General features: G+C 40.1%; 2 protein-coding genes across 5 annotated transcripts in view; one reads left to right on the top strand and one right to left on the bottom strand.

The window, feature by feature from the left end:
• Window positions 1–612: 612 nt before the first annotated feature.
• Window positions 613–14473, top strand: REPTOR-BP (REPTOR-binding partner). 2 transcript variants are annotated; one of them, XM_034315634.2, is made up of 4 exons: window positions 613–823; window positions 9767–9860; window positions 12112–12251; window positions 13362–14473. In XM_034315634.2, exons 1-4 carry the CDS (start codon window positions 785–787, stop codon window positions 13464–13466), a joined length of 378 nt encoding a protein of 125 aa, XP_034171525.1. In that variant the 5' UTR covers window positions 613–784; the 3' UTR covers window positions 13467–14473. The 2 variants fall into 2 exon arrangements, with proteins under 2 accessions (XP_034171525.1, XP_034171526.1); XM_034315635.2 differs by having other exon boundaries at window positions 617–823; window positions 12130–12251.
• A 4211-nt stretch (window positions 14474–18684) lies between these two features.
• Window positions 18685–20517, bottom strand: part of LOC117600326 (dipeptidase 1) — a 59047-nt gene continuing 57214 nt past the window's right edge. For all 3 annotated transcript variants that reach the window (XM_076692644.1, XM_034315630.2, XM_034315628.2), the window contains one exon: window positions 18685–20326. In XM_076692644.1, coding sequence (XP_076548759.1) covers window positions 20210–20326 — 117 coding nt within the window. In that variant the 3' untranslated portion in view covers window positions 18685–20209. The remainder of the gene's footprint in view (window positions 20327–20517) is intronic.

The following is a 20517-nucleotide window of genomic DNA, read 5'->3' as shown; positions in this document are numbered from 1 at the left end:
TGTTTAATATTGTAACATGAAGTGTTAGTTATTATTGTAATATAGAGTACACCAAAAGATCCACAACAGCCATGAATAAGGGGTATGAGAAAGCCTCTGCAACTTTATTACATTTATTATAAAAAATGATATCTAATTAATCTAATAAAATGATTTATATTATTACTTACAGGTAGCATTCGGTTGCATATTTATAGCGTTATCGTAAAAAGTAAAATGAATGACGGTTAAATATACGTTAAAAGCATTCGTACATGTTCGTAAAACCCAGTTATATTCAGGATCTAATTGACCGTTTTCATTCATTGCATTAATATTCATTAATTAAATGCGAATAACATCGATTAATTTGAAATGGTTAATTAAAAAAAGAACATTGGTATTGTGTGTATGAAATGTTACGTTAAAAAGGAATTTTGACTACATGGTTAGGTTTTTTGAAATGACTTAACATTTCAGAATAAACGAAAACGCTAAACATTAAAAATTTTCAAAAATTTGAAAATTCCTCTTTTGATTTATCAACAGTCGATTCGAAAAGCCAATTCGTTAGTGTTTAAGCGTTTTAAAGTTGGTGGCGCGGCGATCGCTGGTCGTGACGTAATACGAAATACTCCACAGTCGGAAAGGTCTGGGGGTCTGCTGTGTGACCTTGCAGTGTTTGTAAACAGACACACGTTGCCGTTGCAAAGTGTTGAAGAACAGGACAGAATCACGATTGAACAAAGCGTGTGGCGAAGGATTCGTTCATAGGACATCGAAAAGACGAAAATCCAAACGGGTCATGGAGATGGAGCCTATGTGTATCGCGGAAAATGAAACGGTGAGTCGACAATTTGTGAAAACGATAAGGTGACAACGTGCTCGTGTGACGCAAACTGCCATGAAAAGAAGGCAACAAGATTACGCGCTTTAAACGGATTACACCATGTTGTGCAAAGAGGGCGCGCGTACAAAATGTTACTTTTTCGCAATCCTTATCGTTCTCTCGAATTTATGACAAAGGGCGTTGTTTCGTTTGTTTGACGTCTAGATCCGCAACGATGAGGGTTTAACAAGGGGTGGTGGGGTGGGAGGAGTAGGAGGACAAGCACAACCAAAGGGTGGCTGTTTGCTTATGTGTGCTTCTTCGTAGCTTCGTATAATTCAGCAGACGTTCGATGTCGCTGTTTCGCATTCTTGTCAACTGATCGCGCCACGTATCGTTTGTTTTTGTTCAGTCGACGGTCGAATGATGGCGCCACTGTCTTCAAATTGTCACGTGATCGTCAGGCGCGGAACATCTTGGAGTCCGCTCTGATGAAAGTTAACGTTTAGTGCTTGTGATTATTGTTCGTGACGTGAATTTTACGTCATGTTGTCTCGAATGAAAACGCAGATCATTTTGTCAAGGTTAGTTAGTAGTGTTAATGAATTAAAATCGCTGTTTACAATAATAGTGGTTAGGAATCAAATAGGTCGCGTTCTCGGGGTACGATTACAGATAATAACCTGCTGAAAGTTATGAAATATTGCAGTTCTTTATCTGTGTTGAAACTGGTTAAAGTTCTTTATCAATCTCAGTCATTTGCGATTGTTTAAACGTACTAAAAACGAGTCAAAGTGTCTTTAGTTTTAATACAGACAATAAGAGTAGCTTAAAATCCACGCCATGTGGAGTTTGTAATAATTCTCTGTAACAGATAATGGAAAGCATTCAGAGTTAAATCGTGTGGACTTAAAAGGAACAAATTGCGTGTTACGTTAGTATAAATTGTCGATGTGTTGGAAAGATAAAGCGCGCAATTTTCGCCTTACAAGCAATTCGAAACTCGAATTCGGTGTCGCGAGTTTCCGTAAATCGCCGTTACGCGTCGCAATGGTAGTTCACTATTACCGGTTGCACCGTTCGGGCACCGGTACCGAGCACGACGTCCCTGAACACAACGTTTTAACCCGTCAACTGCGCAGTTGACACAGCTCACACGTCGTGTAGCACCGGTGAGTTTTTTACAGCTACATTTATTTTGCTTTTCCTTCGATTTGTAGTAATCTACAATAGCTTCGTATCTGGTACACATTTGGGTTTATTTACCGAGACCCGGCCCGTGAAATTGCCTCCTGTTTTTCGAACACCTTATATGCATACCATTTCCGAACGATACCCTGTTGATTCTCTCCCGGTTAAATCAAGAATTACGCGTACGTTCGCTTTTACGCCGGTGCACCTCGTAATTCCTGATCCTTGCGCGTCAGAAAAGTATTTGAAATTGCTCGAACCTCGTAAAATTCATATCGATGCAGTTACGTTTGAAATGCCGGTCGATCGCTTTTACTGCTACCGTTACACTTGGTCGCCCACACGCGACGCTACTGCGCAATTCAACGGTACGCATCTAATTGGGAGGGAAAATGGGTGCCCTTAACCCTTCCGAGCCACCATTAGTAACTCTACAAATTTTCAAGCTTAACGTTATGCACACAAAGGCGTATTTCTCACATTTTTTTCAAGATGTACGCTGTAAATATGTAATATCTACACTTACAATTTTTCTACGTGTCGTTTCCCATGATTTCAAAATCCTCGCGAAGTTTCGAACGATGCGACGCAAGTTTCAGCCATGTTCGCGAACTTTTCGAATATCCGGGAATGTTTTTTGATTGGATAATTAGAGTGAGATAAGTTCTATTGGAAAGGTGTAAGTGGCAAAATTCAAGAGGTGTTCGTTGGCCTTTCGTCACACCGCGCAGCTTTCCACTGTAATACCGTTTTACTCGCGACACTTTACGATAATGGTTCCGGAGAGCTTTCTGTTCGATCGAAAGGAACTCGATGTACCTCGTTCCGTTCGGGTAATCGTTCTTTCTTCGATCGTACGACGTTCAAAGTATGCCGTAGACTTCACGCAATTACCTCGTCGAACTGGCGGTATTTTTATTTTACCGTATCTTTCAACATTTACATTTCATTATCAGGGACGTTTGCGTATTCAACTTTTCGTTTTCGTCCAAAGAAACGCGATACGGGGAGGTTGCAGTGTTTACTCGCCTCGCTGATAACTATCGGGTCGCGTTTACGAAATAGGCGAAAATATTCCGTTGCGAGGACAGAAGGTAAGGGCGAATACACCGGAAGCGAAATTCTTGGCAAAGGAAATACGCGGTTCCGTGCTCACCGCGTTTAAACGTAGCAAACAAACAAGCACGGTTTTCATAACCTCGCTCGTTCATGTGTTTCAAACTTAAATTACCCACGTAATTTGTGTAAAATGTTTTTTTCTTTCTTTTTTATAAAGCGGTCGTAATATTTCTTCAGAATTTTTGAGATCGTAGCATGAAAATGAAGGGAGAATACGTAACGACCATTAGGGTTTCTAAACTGTAATCATTTATAGCAGATGACAGTAGCGAACTTGAGGGAAAATGGTATCATCTATCGATAAGGTGTTAACAGGCTGTGCTCTGGTTCCGAAATAAGCAGGAAATGAGGTCGAAACGAATGGAGTTTCAAGGAGGCTGACACGAGAGACATCCTTATACGCGCTTAGCTCGATCGCTACCAGCCGAGTAGCTGCATTCCCAAGGAGTTTCATAGGCAGTCTTTCCGACCACTGTCTCCTATCGAGATCCCGATATGTTTGCGAACCAATCGAAGCGTGGAGAACAGCAGCATCGTCGCGACAGATGTTCCCCGTGTCGTAAATCTTTTACGACAGTTGCTTATCGATACGAGCCCGCGTTCGTTCCATCAGAACCAGCTCTTCTTCCTTTTTTCCTTCCATAAAGTCTGCTTTCTCTCTGAAAAGGATCGTTGCTGTTTCACTAGTTGAAAAATACGCGTGGGTGGTAGCTCTTCTTCAAATTCGAATCTAGGTCCTTCTTTTTCGTGTTTCCTTTTGAAATTGATAACTGTTAGCTTGCCGAAGAATGATAAAGCTAAATCGGAGTATTAACATCCAGTCATGATTTTTCTTTTAAAAAAATTCGATCGAATCCCATCGTGCTCGATCACGCGTGATGTATATTAGGCTGTAAAGTGGAAAGTTCGATCGAGATGGGGTGGCGAATTTGGGGGGGGGGGGGGGGGGGGGGGGGGGGGGCGGAATCGGTTCACGCAGCAGGTAGATTTACGAGATTTTCGTGGCGTTGCGATGATTTCACGGTGTAGGTCTCTGCCATTGTATTCACGGGATCTCGCTGGTTCATTGTTACGTAGCGGCGTCGGTGGCACGGTTGGAAAATTACGAGGCTTCCTTCTCCTCTTCCTCTCTCGCCGTTTCTCTTCCGGTCGCGTTAGTCTCGTGGCGAACAATGACGTGGAAAAGCCCAAGGAGTCTTTAAAGCCCGTGTCCTCCTGTTTCCTCGCCTCTCTACTTTTTCCTTCTCGCATCTATGTATTCCATGTGCAATGTTGTTCGCCACTTCGCGGAGATTCGATTGTTTGCCTGAGATACTTTGTTCTTTACTTTGGTTTACGTAGCGTTTCGAAACAAATGTACGGAAAATCCTTGATCGTTTCGCAACGCGATCTTTCTTCGGGTTAATGGACTCAGTTTGATCGAATAAGGGTCAAACTTTACGCGACTGAGAGAACGTACGCGTTTCTACAAAGGAAAAGGAAATGGGAGACCGGATATGGTTGTCACACGGGTTGGTTGTCACGATTGTTGTAAAAAAGAAACTAAACAATAGAAATGTACTCATAACCCGTGGCAACGCGTGGACATATTGTCGCCTGTTCCCCCGCGATCGTTCAATTCGCTGTAGATTAGTATCAAGACGGTTTGTTTTGATACACTTGAAGTAAATTTTTACAATATCTTTTTTATTAGATAAGTATATTGGTTTCTTAGTATCGACTATAACGCCTTTAAAATCCGATAGTTCAGAGTTTTATCTTACTTATTCTGATGATCTTTTTGCATTTTTCGAACTTCCTAATAAATGAGTGGATAGTTTAAAAGTTGTCACAGTAGATTTGGGGTTATTTGTCACATATATTCAGACGATTCAGATGATTCTAATTAGCGTTGCTACAACTACTTTCAATTTATTTTTAATGATTTAGAATTCTCAATTTTATTATAAATATTTAAAAATTTAATTTTATATTTAATATTGTTTAGGATTCATGATCAATACAAAGAATTACATTTTTAATTTTTCTTTTTAAATATTTCCAAAAGTTTAATTTTGTGTTCAAGACTGTATAGTTTCTTAGTTTCATTATTAATTTGTGTTCGAATTTCAGAATGAAACTTTAAATATAAGAGATTTTCATAAGGTATGTGATAACATTAATAATAAAATTGTTACTTTTTCAATTGAATTCATTTTTTCTTAATAAATTTGGCTATTTAAATGTGTGACAACCAATCCAAGCTCGGGGTACAATGTCACAAAATAATTACTACAGATAATGTGAATTAACTCACAATCTTATTGATAATATTTATAAAACTAATTTTTTTAAAAACTTAGCCGTACTTAGTTTATATTAAACTATGTCTGAATGAATTTCCCTGCAACTATAACTATTACAAAATAAAAAAAAATAAAAAATGTGACAACCATATCCAGCCTCCCCTTTAATAACAGTCATTATCGAACAATGAAACATTACTCGCATTAATCTCCTTGTTGCGTTACAAGACGGATCATCAGTGAACGACCTCTTATTGTTTGATAGCGATTACCATGACATTCAGATAATCGAAAGGGGAGATTTATCTAGGATAGACAGATAAATGTCTGTATGTACGTATCGATTCGTTCAATTTAACGACAATTTCGTTCGAGAAGATCCCGTCCAAGTGTTGGTTCACAGTCGCGAGAATCAGTTTGTAGGTCAGCGTGGAAAGAGCGGCGGTAGGATCGTGCAACCTTCGACGAACGGAGAGGTAATAGTAAGGTTGTATGCCCTCGGTGGATCCGGTAATTGTGCCGTGCATGCTCTCGGCGCTTTGCACACTCCGACAGAAGAACGTCGTAACGCGTCGTTCCTTGTGATATTATGGGATCGTGACTGCGAATTAATAGTAGCCGCGTGCGGGCAGATATTAATTTTGTTTACAGTTCTCATCACGATCCAGCGAATCATCTTTGGTAGACCCTGAATCAGAATAAGAATAGAACGGAAAAATATTTCTTTTTCGAGGGTTCTGTATATTGCGATAAAGAAAAGGGTTAAGAGAAGTCAGGCAATTGTTGGAGTTTGAATTAAGATCGAAAGTAAGAGGAGAAAGGGCACAGAAAGGTTTCAGGGGTAATAAAGGAAATCAGGGGTTGAAAAAGATGGCTAACGCGTTTAAGAGAGCCTCCGCTAAGATAGTCCGAGAGTAATTCAGTTAATAATGAAAATTAATTGAAGGATCAGTTCTTTCTGTGAAATTCGAGAATAGCCTCGATTGGTTAGAAAGGGATGGAACTGGTGCCTTTGTAATTAAAGGCTCTCTACTGTTAGAAAGGTGATCGTCCAAAAGTTATTCCACGAAGTAGGAGAAATGAGGTAGTCGTTAATGAACAGCATTCTTATTGTCGGTCTCGAATTGATCGTGAAACCGTGTCTTCTCGATCGTGAACATAATAATTTCTTGTTCAACCCTTTTTATAAAATTCTCGAACGCAAAGGGTGGTTTTATTGGCGTCTTACGACGAGTTCGCGTGAAATGAATTGTACAAAACGAGGCAGCCGGACGCGATGTGCAAATACTTCATTAGTATCGAATTGATATTCACCGGATACGTAAAGGAATTTTTATTCAGGGAAATCTCGAATACCTCGATCGATATCGCGTTTGAATTGTTTATATTTCAGCTTTGTTTTTGAACGAATTTCGCGCTAAATGAACGTCGCGAGATAGGTTTCGCCGGTGAAAATTTCCTTTGTCGTCGAACCAGTCATCCGTGATTATTCTTTTTCTATTTTCCATATGAATTTCATTCTTTTTTCTATGAAACGAATAAAAAATGCCAAGTTTCTTGAGCATGAACATACTGACTTGCGAAACGCGTTTCTAACAATAAAACTCAAAGAATAGGCTAGAAAAACATTTAGATAACAAAAGAATACCAGACTGGTTGGTGCAGTAGAAACAGCCGTGTCTGGTAAGGCACGCGACGAAGTGGAAACAGACGCGTGTAATGGCACACTGTAATTCTTGTTATTCAGGATACAACAATTCTAACTGTTATGCATGGGCACTTGCCCGCCTGCTCTGCAAGAAGAAAAATGGTATTTACCTTATCGTAGAGGAAAAAATTTGGATTTTATCCCCCTCTCAAGCAATCTCGAATAAAAATCTAATTTAATTTAATTTTGCTTGGAATGGTTCGTACATAAATACCATGAAATTTGCCTGACTGATAATTTGCTTGACTACGCCCATGCTGTAATGTGTAACAATTTCGGCCATAATCTATTATAAAAATAGGCGTAAGTAGGCGTAAAATCAAAGACGTACGAACGAGATGAGTTATCGCGATAGAGAAAGTCGGTTATTGAAAACCAGAGACGGTATATCGGTTCAACAATTTGAATTGTTTTTTTAACACCGTTCTACCAGGTGGGTTGCCTTTGACAGGTTCGTTCGTTCTGTAGGTGTAAATTGTACCGCGTGTAAGTGTCCGCGACGACTAGGACGGGCGCGTTTACGCGGCTGGATTTAATCACGCTCCACGCGGAAGGTAGAGCCTTGGCACCAAGCGAGCCGCGTAACCCGGCCTTTGCGCTCGAGGAATACGCGTAAGAGAGAATCGCTCGACTAGCTGCTAAACTACAAAGCCATCCGGCTCGATTGTGTACACAATACGGTTTACGAGCTTCCGCTTTCGCTGACCACCGATGTCTATCGAGCATTTCGTTCGATCGCGTCGGATAGAGGAATCCTCTGTTCGGTCGTTCGTTCGATTTTTGTGGGGAAAAAGGTTAGACTTAATCGTTTCGACGATAAAACGCGTGGAATATGTAAAATCGACGCTTTTAGACGTCGGACAGACGAATCCCGGAAATGGGCGAGCTCGGGGATATACGTGTCAGTGGAAAGCGGGTGAAATTGTCAGGCGCAGAGGGCCGATGATGCCAGGTATCATGGCGTTCGCGATAGGGGTAGCCAGGAAATCGACGGAAGTGTCAGTGTCAGTGTCAGCAGGGTACAGATTTGACGGCTATTCTAGCCTTTCGCGGAACCGTGTTCTCGACAAACCTCGCGACCCAAATAACACGGAAAAGGTAGCGAAATAGCTGTTTAATCGTATTTTACCCTCCACCCATAGTTTCTCGTTTTTCCTACTTTATTCATCTGTCGCCGATTGCTCCTTTCAGGCGCATGAAATTAAAATTGGAAAATTATTAATTTCAATTTTCGTTAAAAGTAATTTAACGCGAAAACAGTTTCCAGCAGAATCGCCTGAAAATGAGGCGTAATCAAAAAATCGGTTTGCCCGGGAACGTGTTAATTATATTCCTGGCTTTAAGACGCGACCGCGGGGTCAGCAATAAAAGTGGCTTTTCTCGTACACGCTTGGAATCCTTACGGTCTACTCTCTTTCCTTCTTTTTGCTTCCTGTATCACTCTACTTATCGCAGAACATCAATTCCATTTTCTACCCACAAAGCCCGGCGCGTCGAGAGTAAAGGAAGAAGGGTAGCTAGACACTCGGAAGGGTCGAGAACGAGAGAGAGAGAGAGAGAGAGGGAAAGCTTGGTAGGGGTTAGAGTTTAGAGACAGGGTAAAGAAGTTGGGGAAACGGTCGAGGAAAAGAAAGAGGATTCGAAGAGATTTAATACCAGATAGGATTGAGAGGAAAAGATAGGAGAGAAAGTAAACAGTTGCCCTAAAAGGGGGCAGAATTTGTATTTTGTCACCCGTGAGTACATGCATAGCTAAGCCTGCGGCTCTGACTTTGCTCGTCGCAACAACTGTACTCCTGGGAGGTGTAAATTTTAACGGAGCGTGCACGGTCGCTGGAGACACTCTTATCCTCTACGTGCGTTGTATTAACTTGTTCTTTCGTTTTATTTACTCTTTCTAGGGATGTTAGATCGTCTCTTCGGGTCAGCCCTGAAGGATGCTTCTCTGTTTCTCTTTTTTTTTCCGTTCCACGAACCCTTTCGTTATCGCGAAATTTGATGGAAAAACGAGTAAACGAGAAGATATGGAAATACGATTTTCGGAAAGAAAGCTTCTGAATTTTTTCCCCACGAAGCGAAGGAATATTATTCGATGCAGCGAGGAAAATTCGTAGACGCGCGTTGCTCGATAAACGGCAACGCGCTTAGGCAACCACTCGCGATAAGGGTTTCACGTGGAGCTTTTAGCGGTCCTAGCCAAAGCTGCTCTCCGTGACTCAATAAGCTTTTGTTTCCATTGAAAACGTTGGACGTTGTTCCCTGCTAGCTTCAACCAACTCGTTTGAGATATTAATCAGAGGCAGGAAGAAACAACGGATCAGGCGGTATTACGTCGCCGTAGGGACTCGCATCATCCGCTTTCACATCTCGATGCTACTCCGCTTCATCGTTGTTACGCTCTGACGTTACGACTCCGTGATTTCAGCTAGAAAAGTCAAATGTTGTACGCAATTTTTCGAGCTTCGTGCTGCTTCTTTTGACAATCGAATACCATTTTTATGAAATATCATAATATTGATAAATTTATTTTATTTTATTTATTTTATTTATAGGAATTTTATGGTACCAGTTATCTTATCAGTTTACACAGCTATGAAAGTTAAGAAGAAGATATTTTCTTGATTTATACTAACATAATTAATTGTTTTGTTGCAGGAGGGATCTCGCGGTGATCGGAAAGAGGGGGGAAAGAGGGGACGCAAGCCCGGAAGGAAGGCGTCCGACAAGACTGACATGAAAGCCAAGCTCGGTAAGAAATTCCTTTATAGTGTTATAGCTAGTTAGGAGGCCGAAAAAAATGATTTTTCAAGTATTTTTTTTGGAAAGACGTTTGCATTTATTTTAATGAATCTTTTTACATTGAATTAAGTTGATCTTCACGTATACACTCATAATTTTCTATTACAAAAATATTGATTTCTCTAGCTGCCAGGGCCGATCTCCGAGAGCACCTCCAAAAGAAGACTGGATCATCTGAAATCAAAAAGCAATGAAAATTTAGTTAATATAAGATAAAATCTTGTCTTTAATCAAAAGAATAAGTAAAATATCACGTTTGAAAAAAATGGCGGCTTCTAAAAAAAAAAATTGTCATTTTCAACTAAAAATTTCGTTTTAAATTGTTTATAAAATGAATAATATTGACCGGATCGAAACAACCTTCGATTAAAGACAAGATTTTACCTTATATTAATTAAATCTTTATTGCTTTTTGATGTCAGATGTTCCAGCAAGATTCGAGGTGCTCTCGGAGATCGGCCCTGGTAGCTCAACGAATCAATATTTTTGTAAAATAAAAAAAAAAAATCAATTTAATTCAATATAAAAAGATTCATTAAAATAAATGTAAACGTCTTTCCAAAAAAAAATACTTGAAAAATAATAATTTAGCAACTCGGACGATCGATAAAAATTCAGAGTATCCTAATGCTTACGGACAGCAGTGCACATCCATGTTCACGTGTTTCGTCTACTCGCGAACAATTTCTTCTCGATAGAAATCCCTCCGGTTTTCGGACGTCTTTCTTCGGATCTGGCGGAGCTTTCTTCGGAAAGCGGGCTCACTTTGCGGACAGCTTTTAAAAAAGAACATCGACGAGGAGAAAGCGACGGGAACGTTTATTGGCGCGTAAAAGCTGAGCTTAGTGAGCCGTAGACGCGATAATAGCTCGCGACCCTTGATCGTAAAGGGCTTTATCACGTCGCGGTCCCGTATCGACGAGAAATTTGCAATATCCTGCCAGTAGGCTATTACGATCGATTTTATCCATCCACCCTGTCTTCTTCGCCACCCCGTGACCGGAAATGTTGGCACACCGCAAAGTCAATGGCATCGTTAACTCGCGTTTCGCACGAAACAATAAATATTGCTATAGATTTATTTAAGGGATTACACCTAGTTGGGATCGAGAAAATGACGTAATTTTCAAGATTCTTTTTTGTCGTCCTAATAAATATTTACTATGAAGTGAAATATACCATCAAAAAATACATGTTTTAGTGTTAAGATCTTTTTAAAAGTAAAATGTTAAATAATGAGAGAAATACAGCTCTTCTCGTAGAACGCCCTTTTCTTGCGGTGGCCACGATATCTTCCAAGCCGCTTATTTGAAATCAAAACCAAAGACGATTCAGTTAATATATTGTATTGTTAAGGGCCTGAACGAAGGGTTTTGCGAAATTTTGATTTTCACCAAAATGAAGAATTCGGTTTTTGAAGTGGTCAAATTTTATTTTCTTTGCGATAAAAAAAAATTTTTCAATGGAATTAAAAATCCTTCGTTCAGGTTCTTAACAATACAATATACTAACTCAATCTTCTTTGGTTTCGATTTCAAATAAGCGGTTTGGAAGATATCGTAGCCACCGCAAGCGATCTCGAGAAGAGGGCGTTCTACGAACGTTCCTTCATTATTTAACATTTTACTTCTAAAAAAATCTGAAAAATACTTTAAAACATGTATTTCTCGGTAGTAATTTCACTTCATAGTGAATATTTATTAGGACGGTAGAAAAGAATCTTGAAAATTACCCGATCCCAATTAGGCGTAACCCGTTAAGGGTTTGCCTCCCGGCGTCCCTTTGTTGATTTTAACGCGTTTTCTGTATCACCAGAAGAGGAAAGGGTATCGTGAATTTTTACAGCCGTGCGTTATTCCACCCTTCGAATTTCTCGCGGCACAGGTTTGACGTGCCGAATATTTGAATTTCGCGCAAAACTTGCGTAAGAAAAGCAGAATTTCAAAAGTATCGTATGTTAGGATTTCGTTTCGCTTATCTCGCGAGCGGCACACTTTGCCTAGCAAATCTGTATTTTGAATTATTAACGCGACCAACGGGTATGCTGAACGCGTTGTATACTCGATTCCCAGTGAAAAATCCAGCAAAGGTATTCAAATTGCATCGCATCTGGTTGCTTGTCCGACGTCGCACTTGGGAGGGGTTAAGAAGATAGGAAAAATAGCTAACGATTCGAAAAATAATTCTCACGTTTCGCATAGTTTCATTTATTTTTGCAGAACGAAGCCGACAGAGTGCGAGGGAGTGTCGTGCTCGAAAGAAGCTAAGGTATCAATACCTCGAAGAGCTGGTAGCTGATCGCGAAAAGGCTGTGCTTGCTTTGCGGAAGGAACTGGAGATGGTAAGTCTTTCTTGACATATCCATGCTGCATCAATTTTCTGTCCAATTATAATTAAAAAAACGACTGCGTACAACGTAAGCTCTCAGTTAAGAAGAAATATAAAGAAATAATTTTCCACCATTCGTTTCGTTATATAAAGATATGCTACAGTGAATGTAAAAAGTGTTTGGACACCGTTTAAAACAGAATACCTGATTTAAAATTGAAGCAAATGACTTCTTCTTCGTTTCCTCTTAATCGAGAAAAGGCTACGTTACAGACTACATGTATATCCTCTCCTATTCCCCGTTGCCACACCTAGCAACGAAAGCGTATAAATCTTGCTCCTGGAAAAGTTTTCACGAATACTGCCTGAGTTATGCGTCTATTATTCGGTGCAGCTTTTTACGCCAGCAACGTTTTTAAAGTCGTGTGTGGCCTCGATTATGCAACCGTCTTTCAAGAAAGAACTACGGTTTCCATAGAAATCTTGCGCTGCAACGTTTCTATTTCCTGTGCGTTAATATCGTAAATTCAGCAGCTAAGGAGGACGCAAAGTTTTCTCGAATAACCGTAAACATGTCCTACCCTTCGTTCGTAGAAGTTTATGGAATTAATTCTGCTGTCTAAGACAGTGGTCAAAGTATTGGGTACAAATGCGTAACTTCCATGCTCAATTTCTTCTTTATTCACCGTTCTGCGAGCGAATGCGAATGTGCAAAATGTGTGTATGTGTGTGTTTGAAATTATCACCTGAGAAAAGTTGATAACGTTGTTGCAAAAGAAGATTAAAATTAATCGTTATCGATTATGAGTTAAGTCCGATAGAGATCTCTAAGGTATGTGCACACCCTTATTATTAGATGATTGCAAATCAAATGGACGATCAATTGAAACTCAACCCCATCGTTTTGAGTATATCTTTTCTAGGTTCCCATTTTATCAGAAACAAACGAGTTGAATCCTGAATGAACGAAGAGGGTCCTCATTCCCAGCCACGTCTCATCAAAGCATCTTGAACCTTCCCAGATCCTTTTCAAAGCTCCTGAGAATGCTTTTTGGGTATAATAAATAACGTTCGATCGTGTGACACGTGGATGCCGTGTAACCGCTATCCGTTCTTCTTTCAGTATCGCCAGTGGGGACAAGAATTGGACGCCGGACGAGTTCCCGAAGGGCTACAAGCGATGCTGGAGGAGTTTGGCTCCCTGAAACGTGAGAAGGTGGCCAACTGAACAGAGAAACACACGAGTCACGAACATCGAGAGCTTCGCGCATTCTTTACATTTCTCTCTTTTTTTCTTCCCTTCAGCATCGTACGTTTCTTTCCTGACACAATCGAGCGTCAGCTTCGGCGTTCAACCGGTGTTCTTCGAACCGGTGAACAATTCAGCGGACAAATTCGTATTCTTCTTCAACGACTCGTTTCCAGTCCTTTCCTGTGCCTCGCGTTTCCTTTTTTTTTCTACCACTGGACAAATTCCCATTGGGACCATCCATGGAAACAACAGTCCTGTCCCGTCTCGTTTATACGATTCTATTCTGCTTACGGTACAAAGCTAGTCCTTGTTCGTCCTTCTTTCTCCTCTTCTCCCTGTTCCTTTTTTTTCTTTCGCGAGAGAAACTTTCGGTTCGGTATTGTTTCTCTTTCTAGTTACCGTATCGTGGTTTGTTTTCACGCAAAATTGTTCGCGTCCCCTACCCTTTGCCCCTTGTTATTTGTGACCCATTAAGTTAAACTAGTTTTGTTTTTCTATTATCGTTGCGAAGCAACGATAAAGCCGATCAAGTTAGTCGCGAGATATACGGCGCAGCGCATTGTTGCACAGGCATTACGAAGTACCTTTCATCGTGATTGTTACAGAGAATATAAATGAAACGAGTAAAATGGTTTATATATTTCTGTTAAGCGATGAACGATCATTGATCGTCGTGTATCATATAGTCGGAGAGATAAAGGGTTACGTAGTATTCCTTGTTCAGTGACTCTTGTCATTCTAATAGGTGTATTCGTTGAACGATTTAGGCCTTGCTAATTATCAACTTTTCTCTTTCTCGTCGAATTTTTATCGCCAGGAGCGTTTTTATTTGGTTTCGCTGACGTTACCGCGTGTCTGCGGTGATGTTATTTTTATAAAACGATATAAAAAGATATCATTTTGTACAGATTATTAATATTTCGGAAACTTGTTCTTATATAGATATATATATATATATATATATATATATATATCCAGAGAAAGTCTGGAGAGCGAATAAAATGGATATTTTTAAAGAAATTCCTCCTTGCTTTGTCCTGATCAAATTTTTATCTCGTCCTTTATTTATCGGATCCAGAATCGTGATACAAATGGAAGAACAGATGATTAATCAGACAATAGTACGGGAGAATTAAAATTTATTTATCTATTTTTCATTTGTATCGCTATGAAAAAGGTGTCAGCTAGACAGTTTCGCATGAAAATGATATTTCGAACGTTACAATTTCGCGTTACATTTCGGGCGTAACCGAAATTTGCATATTTCGCCGTGAAATACGTTCGACAACGAAATCTCTTGTTCGATTTACGTAGATTGCAACGCAATCTCCCATTGATATTATCCACCGCGTCGAAACGATGTCACTCCTGTTGGATAAAAGAATAAAAACAACAAAAAGTGAGAGAAAAAAGCGATCAGTATCGCTGCAACTACCTCGTATATCCGCGAGCGTATGCAAAATGTGGTAGGTATCGAAGTCTTTTTGGCTGAACCAGGCCAGGTCAAACGGTAACAATGTCGGCAATAATAATTGAAAGATACCAGACGACCCGTATACTAAGAATAAAATATCGTTTCAGTGGTAGAACGGAGTGGTGTATGTATTATTCAAACGGCGAATTGAAATAGATAAAATCGCTTTGTTTGATAGTTTAATTTCACGACGTGCCAAAAACTCGTGCGAACAAAATCGATTGCATCCAAATAAAGATCACGTCCGTTTAAGAACTTTAAACCGTGATTTGTAGGATTACGTTTCTCGTATCGTTACACGGAATTATGTAACTTCAGCGGGAAATGCTATGCAAATTGTTTCCTTCGTACAAATGTATTTTTAACAAATACGTAGCCGCGGAGTGATGCACTCTGAAGAGAGAAACGTTCCCTGATGCGTTTCTCGATGCAACCATTAGCTGCATTCGCGACGATCGTAAATGGCAGAAGCGCCTGTGGATGCGTTCTGTGCATCGGATAACGACACACAATTCCTTGCACCGTAAACTGACGCTCGCGCTCGTTCAATTTCCTTGGTGAAACGCGTTCTCGGTAAACGCGAGTTTATACAAAATGTCGCACTTATACGGTAGGGTGTAAAAAAAAAAAGTCAAAATCGTAACAGTGTTTAAATTATGAATAATAAAAAAAAGTATTCTTGAATTTTATTTCGCCGTAACGCGCAGGTGTAACAAATCAGAATTTTCATATCCAATAAAAAGGAAGTAAATTTCTTTTATTTATCCTCGACTTCGGCCCAGTTTCGTTCAAAACTGCTATTTGCGTTGTAAATCTTGGACATTTTTTTTAAACGCCCTATCCATGCAGCTGGTAGAAAAAGAAAATTAATAAAAGCCTGGTAGCAGGGACATGAAATTACGAAGGAAAAGCGTACGGTAATTCGATAATTCCGTGGAATGCTCGAGAGCTCTTTTTTGGTTAGCTTTTGCGCAGACTTAAGTCGTCCGGTTGATGAATTTCAAAATGCGTATCAGCGGACTGAAATATTTCTACGCGTTTCCCAGTGAAACTAAGACGATTTAATAGAGTTCAACGGACGTAATCGTGGTCGTTGGAAGTACAACAGAGAAAGTACCCAATAAACTACTCTTTTATTATCTTGTGCTTTTATTTCCGTTTGTCTACGGTTACCGTGTATCGTTTCACGCGTGTTTTCCCATAAAGTTTACATTCTATTTTCAGGGATTTCGACGCGTGATATTGTGAACAACGGGTGCACTGGATAATCTGTTGGTGTGTATACAAAGAAATATTGCAACGATGAAAACTCACTGCAACGATCAACAGCTTCCGAAACGACGCGTAAGATCGAAGTCCGGTAAGTCGTTTTCAAACCTTTCATGAAAATATGATAATTTTTAATGGAATCTGTTTATGCTTGTAAATTTCTAAAATTCAAAATGCATGAGCTAATAACAATCTAGTTCCTCATAAAAGTACAAGGAGCTACTGTTCTTTGTGGGATCTAGATCAAACGCAATCTTGAGTTAAGTTAAAGCTCTCTAGGGACCTTCGTTCTCAAAGGCCCTTGTTGGTTACATATTTTATACACGGTAGTTCATTTCTTGTATCCTCCCTCGTGATCGACCGGATGATCCGGTCTGTCAACAATAAGTAAATTTTTTAACGACTGCCTTCCAACGTATTGTGCTACGTTGTCATTGAAGGGCAGAAAGCAGTTAATATTAGAAATAACATTGCACACCATGTAATTTTTGGAACCACGTACACGATATTATTAAACATTTGATGTGCTGGCTCTTGCGGTGAACGTCAGCTGGAAACGATTTTCCAATCTACCATAGACAAGTTTAGGAGACTGGCTATCTGGCTTTACGAGTGACCGACTCGTAAAGCCATTCTTACCAGGGTAGAATACGATCAACCTGTCCGATATTTGATTCTCCGTAGTGTGGGTCAAAAGCAACTTCGATGCAGTAAATTTAGCGCGAACCTGACACTAATTTCTCGTTCAATTCATACCGTTCGTTACTCTATTCTCCACTCGGACCCATATCGTCCTACATCTGAAAGGGTAAAATTCAAAGCAGCCACGGAATATGTATTTGATTCTGGCCGTTCGATGCACGTGTCTGACTAGTTTTATTTTATTCCATTTCCACTAGTCGCGATAGAAAATGGAAGCTGGTATCTTTTCTAGATCGTCTCTCGTCACTCGGTCGGTCCTATCGTCTACTTCCATTTCGTAATTTACGATTCAACGAAACTTCTCGAGCCGTTTGAAACTTCTGTTCTCGCGAATTGTCAGAAGGAATCCGGCAGAAGTGAAAAGTATCAGCGGTGGAATTCCATAAGCCGAGCAGGAAGTATAACTCGCCGGTATTATACGTAGCGAGCCGTATTAAAGGATAAAATTTATAGGTCGAGTTTCTGTCATAAACTTGGTAGATATCTCCGCAAGAACGAAACAACGAGCCCTCCACCTTGCTTCCACTTTTTTTTTAAAGCTCTTTGAGATTCTTTCTTTTCTATTAGTACCTTGTCGTGCTATTCTTCAACCCTTTCGTGTTTCTTTTTCTCTTCGATGTAAGTGGGGAAGCTTGTACGTAAGCTGGTTAAAGATTAGCATTTCGGTAGAAGATCATCCAGGGGAAAATCAGAGTAAGAAAAGAAAGGACAGAGTGGAGGGTACCAATTCGTTTGTAACAAAGGTTTGAACGAAGAACCCGACTGCTCGTTCGAGAGAAGAAGCTTAAATGGTTTTTACAGGGACGAACCAGGGTCTAAATGTGTCAAAACTTTTTAACGAGCTCGTTAAGCATCCACAAACGACGAAGAATTAATTATCGCCGAAAGGACGACGCTGTTCTTCCGGCCTACCTTTCTCTTCCTCCTTCTCAAACTTTACGCTACACTTTCGATCAGTGAACACTTTTAAACGATCCGAGAACGAAAACTTGTTATCCCTGTGGCGCGTTCGAATCGGATCGGAACTTTTCATTCCACAACTTCGTTTAAAAATTCTGTTTTTAATATTTTGCTTGCTCTTTAAAAGGAAGCTTAATTAACACGTAACCAACTGCTGCTATGCAATATTTTGCTTAACGCAGTCAGCGGAAATAAACTTGCTTAGATGAATTTTCCATCGGTCGATTCGAACACGCGGATGAAATTTTGTGCAGGCTTCGATTGATTAATTCGATTGATAGGTAATCAAGCCATTATCAAATCTACCGTACGACAATCTAATCAAGCTTCGGGTCGGGATTTACAGCACGTACGATTTCGAAATGCCAATAAACCAGGCCGCGTTTACGATTTCAACGTGTACTTTGCACCTGATTGCTTTCCTGTGCACTGTGTGAATTACCAACGAGCCCTGCCCTTTGTTACTTGTAAATTGGTGAATCGATGCACTCGATTCACAACCAGCCCGTTTACTTGCTCGATGTGCTTGCACCGCAACGACTTCCGTTTGCTCCGTGTCGAAAATTATCGCAACAACCCTTAACGCGTTGACCCTTCCATAATCGATCACGGAAATTCAACGTAAACGAATAGTTTCGATAGAATTTAAGAAACGTAATATTAAATGTAGTTTCGTCCTTTTAATTATTTTCTTCCTGAAAGAGAAGATGGGAAGGGGTTAGAATGATGAGAAAAAAAATAAACAGACAGGTTTAATTTAACAACGACCGTATTTCGATTTGTCGTCGATTTATTTCCGGTTTCATTAACGCTTGAAATGTTAGGATATACTCACGAGGCTGACGCTTCGTTGATCTCGACTACTTGCACACGAATGGTCGGTCAGTCGATCGATGCGAAACAAGTCTTATTTTTTTTTATTTTTTCTTTCTTTCTTTTTTTTAAATTTAAACATAAACGGTATGAGTTTCGAACGATTCTCTTAAAATTAACGACCAGATGCATCGATAGCACGAGGGAAGTTGATATTTCATTTCATTTTCTTGCTCCATGCAGTCGTTAAAATTTTCGACTATATTAAAAAGTTTCTTTTAGCGTAAAAACATGGTTAAGAAAAGGATATTATCGGTGCGTTTAGTAGAATACACGAGTCTTAAAGTGTTTAGAATGAATGGGACGCGTTTGAAAGAAAAGAATCATTCGTGAATGTGATTATACATCGACGCGCGTGTCGACGTCAACTTCGATCGTGCAAAATCGTAGGAAAGTTCTCGTTGACGAAGTCAACGTTTGCAGCTCCTTCGAGACTAACGTATCTAGAGCTTCCTCCGACATAAATCAGCCAGTGCGATCCTTTCAACGAGGATAGAAATCGTTTACTTTGAAACAAATGTCAAATATAATAGAATAGAAGTTTCGTGTTCCCCAATGTTGAATTCTCGAATTTTATTTTTTATCATCAGAAAATTTGCAGAAGTTTACGTCGCCATGGTAGCTCGAATAATGCAAGTTCTTTTCCTCTCCAATTCTTAAAATTCAGATGTTCTCGTTAAAAATTTCGTCTGGCCGATCTGTTCCTTAGGAGGATCAATATGTTCTTCGACTTCAGGTACCATATGTACAAACATCTTGCTCTTTCTCTCATTCACGCGTTCTCACATACAACAGCACAACATATATACTCAGTCATACGCTCGAATCGTATCGGTGACAATAGGTCACGATCGGTATCAGTCGTTCGCGAGATCGATCGTTTATGTGTACATATTTATACATAATATAATTAGCATATTGACTAGAACGGTTTTGGTTCCAGCATCGACGAGGAAATCGTTCAGTGTAGATCGAATACGCTTTCGTTCCTCATACGTTCGTGCAAACGCGTTGGTCTTCGAATCGTAGAAAAAGCGCACACGATTCAATCGCTTTTCCTTTTTTTCTCTCATTGTTTTCGTGAAAACCTATCATTCACTGCGAAGGAAGTACTACCTCGTCAGACGACCTTTTCACCAGTTGACTCGTCATTGTCGCGCCTCGAGAATCTTCGAAGGAAATCGAGTTTGTCTATCTACTTACGTTCGTACACGAATGATGGCTGACGTGAAACGGAGAAAAGAATGAAAAGGAGAAGAGACGAGATATCCGAGTCGCGTCTTTCGCAGATGCTAGAATTCACGAATCGAAGTGCTTTCGGAGAGAGTTCCGTTCGCCATGACCGTTTTCCTCCATCTGCCTTTTTCGTCTTCTTCTTCTTCTTCTTCTTCTTCTTCTTTTTCTTCGCTGTACTCGAACCCTCGGATATCCTTTGCTACGGCTACGGTGCCATCAGTCGTTTCACGTTGTAACGGCAGTAATCCCGACCTATTATGTCCTCGTGCGGAATTTCCTCTTCGAGTGGCTCTATACCCTGCTCTGCCATGTCGTCGCGAACCTAAGAATAGAACAAACTCCTTTTAACGTTCAATTTGTTAACGGAGAAAATCGTTCGATTCGCGATAGAAATTCTTCACGGGTAAAGAAATGGAGAAGTAAGGTAATGGAAATTTCGATATCGTGGATTTTAAGGAAAAAAGTCAATCAATTTTTACGGCGCTTCCGGTCTGCGAAAGTTGCAAGGAGGAG

The sequence above is a fragment of the Osmia lignaria genome, chromosome 15, assembly GCF_051020975.1.
Source record: "Osmia lignaria lignaria isolate PbOS001 chromosome 15, iyOsmLign1, whole genome shotgun sequence".
Lineage (NCBI taxonomy): Eukaryota > Metazoa > Arthropoda > Insecta > Hymenoptera > Megachilidae > Osmia > Osmia lignaria.
This window is presented reverse-complemented; position numbering and strand designations above follow the sequence as displayed.

Excerpts from the sequence above, each read along its gene's own strand:
- REPTOR-BP (XM_034315634.2), top strand. The coding sequence starts at position 785 with ATGGAGATGGAGCCTATGTGTATCGCGGAAAATGAAACG. Across the intron at positions 9,861-12,111 it reads TGACATGAAAGCCAAGCTCG|TTTCATTTATTTTTGCAGAA; the intron begins GTAAGAAATTCC and ends CGTTTCGCATAG. Across the intron at positions 12,252-13,361 it reads TGCGGAAGGAACTGGAGATG|TATCGCCAGTGGGGACAAGA; the intron begins GTAAGTCTTTCT and ends TTCTTCTTTCAG.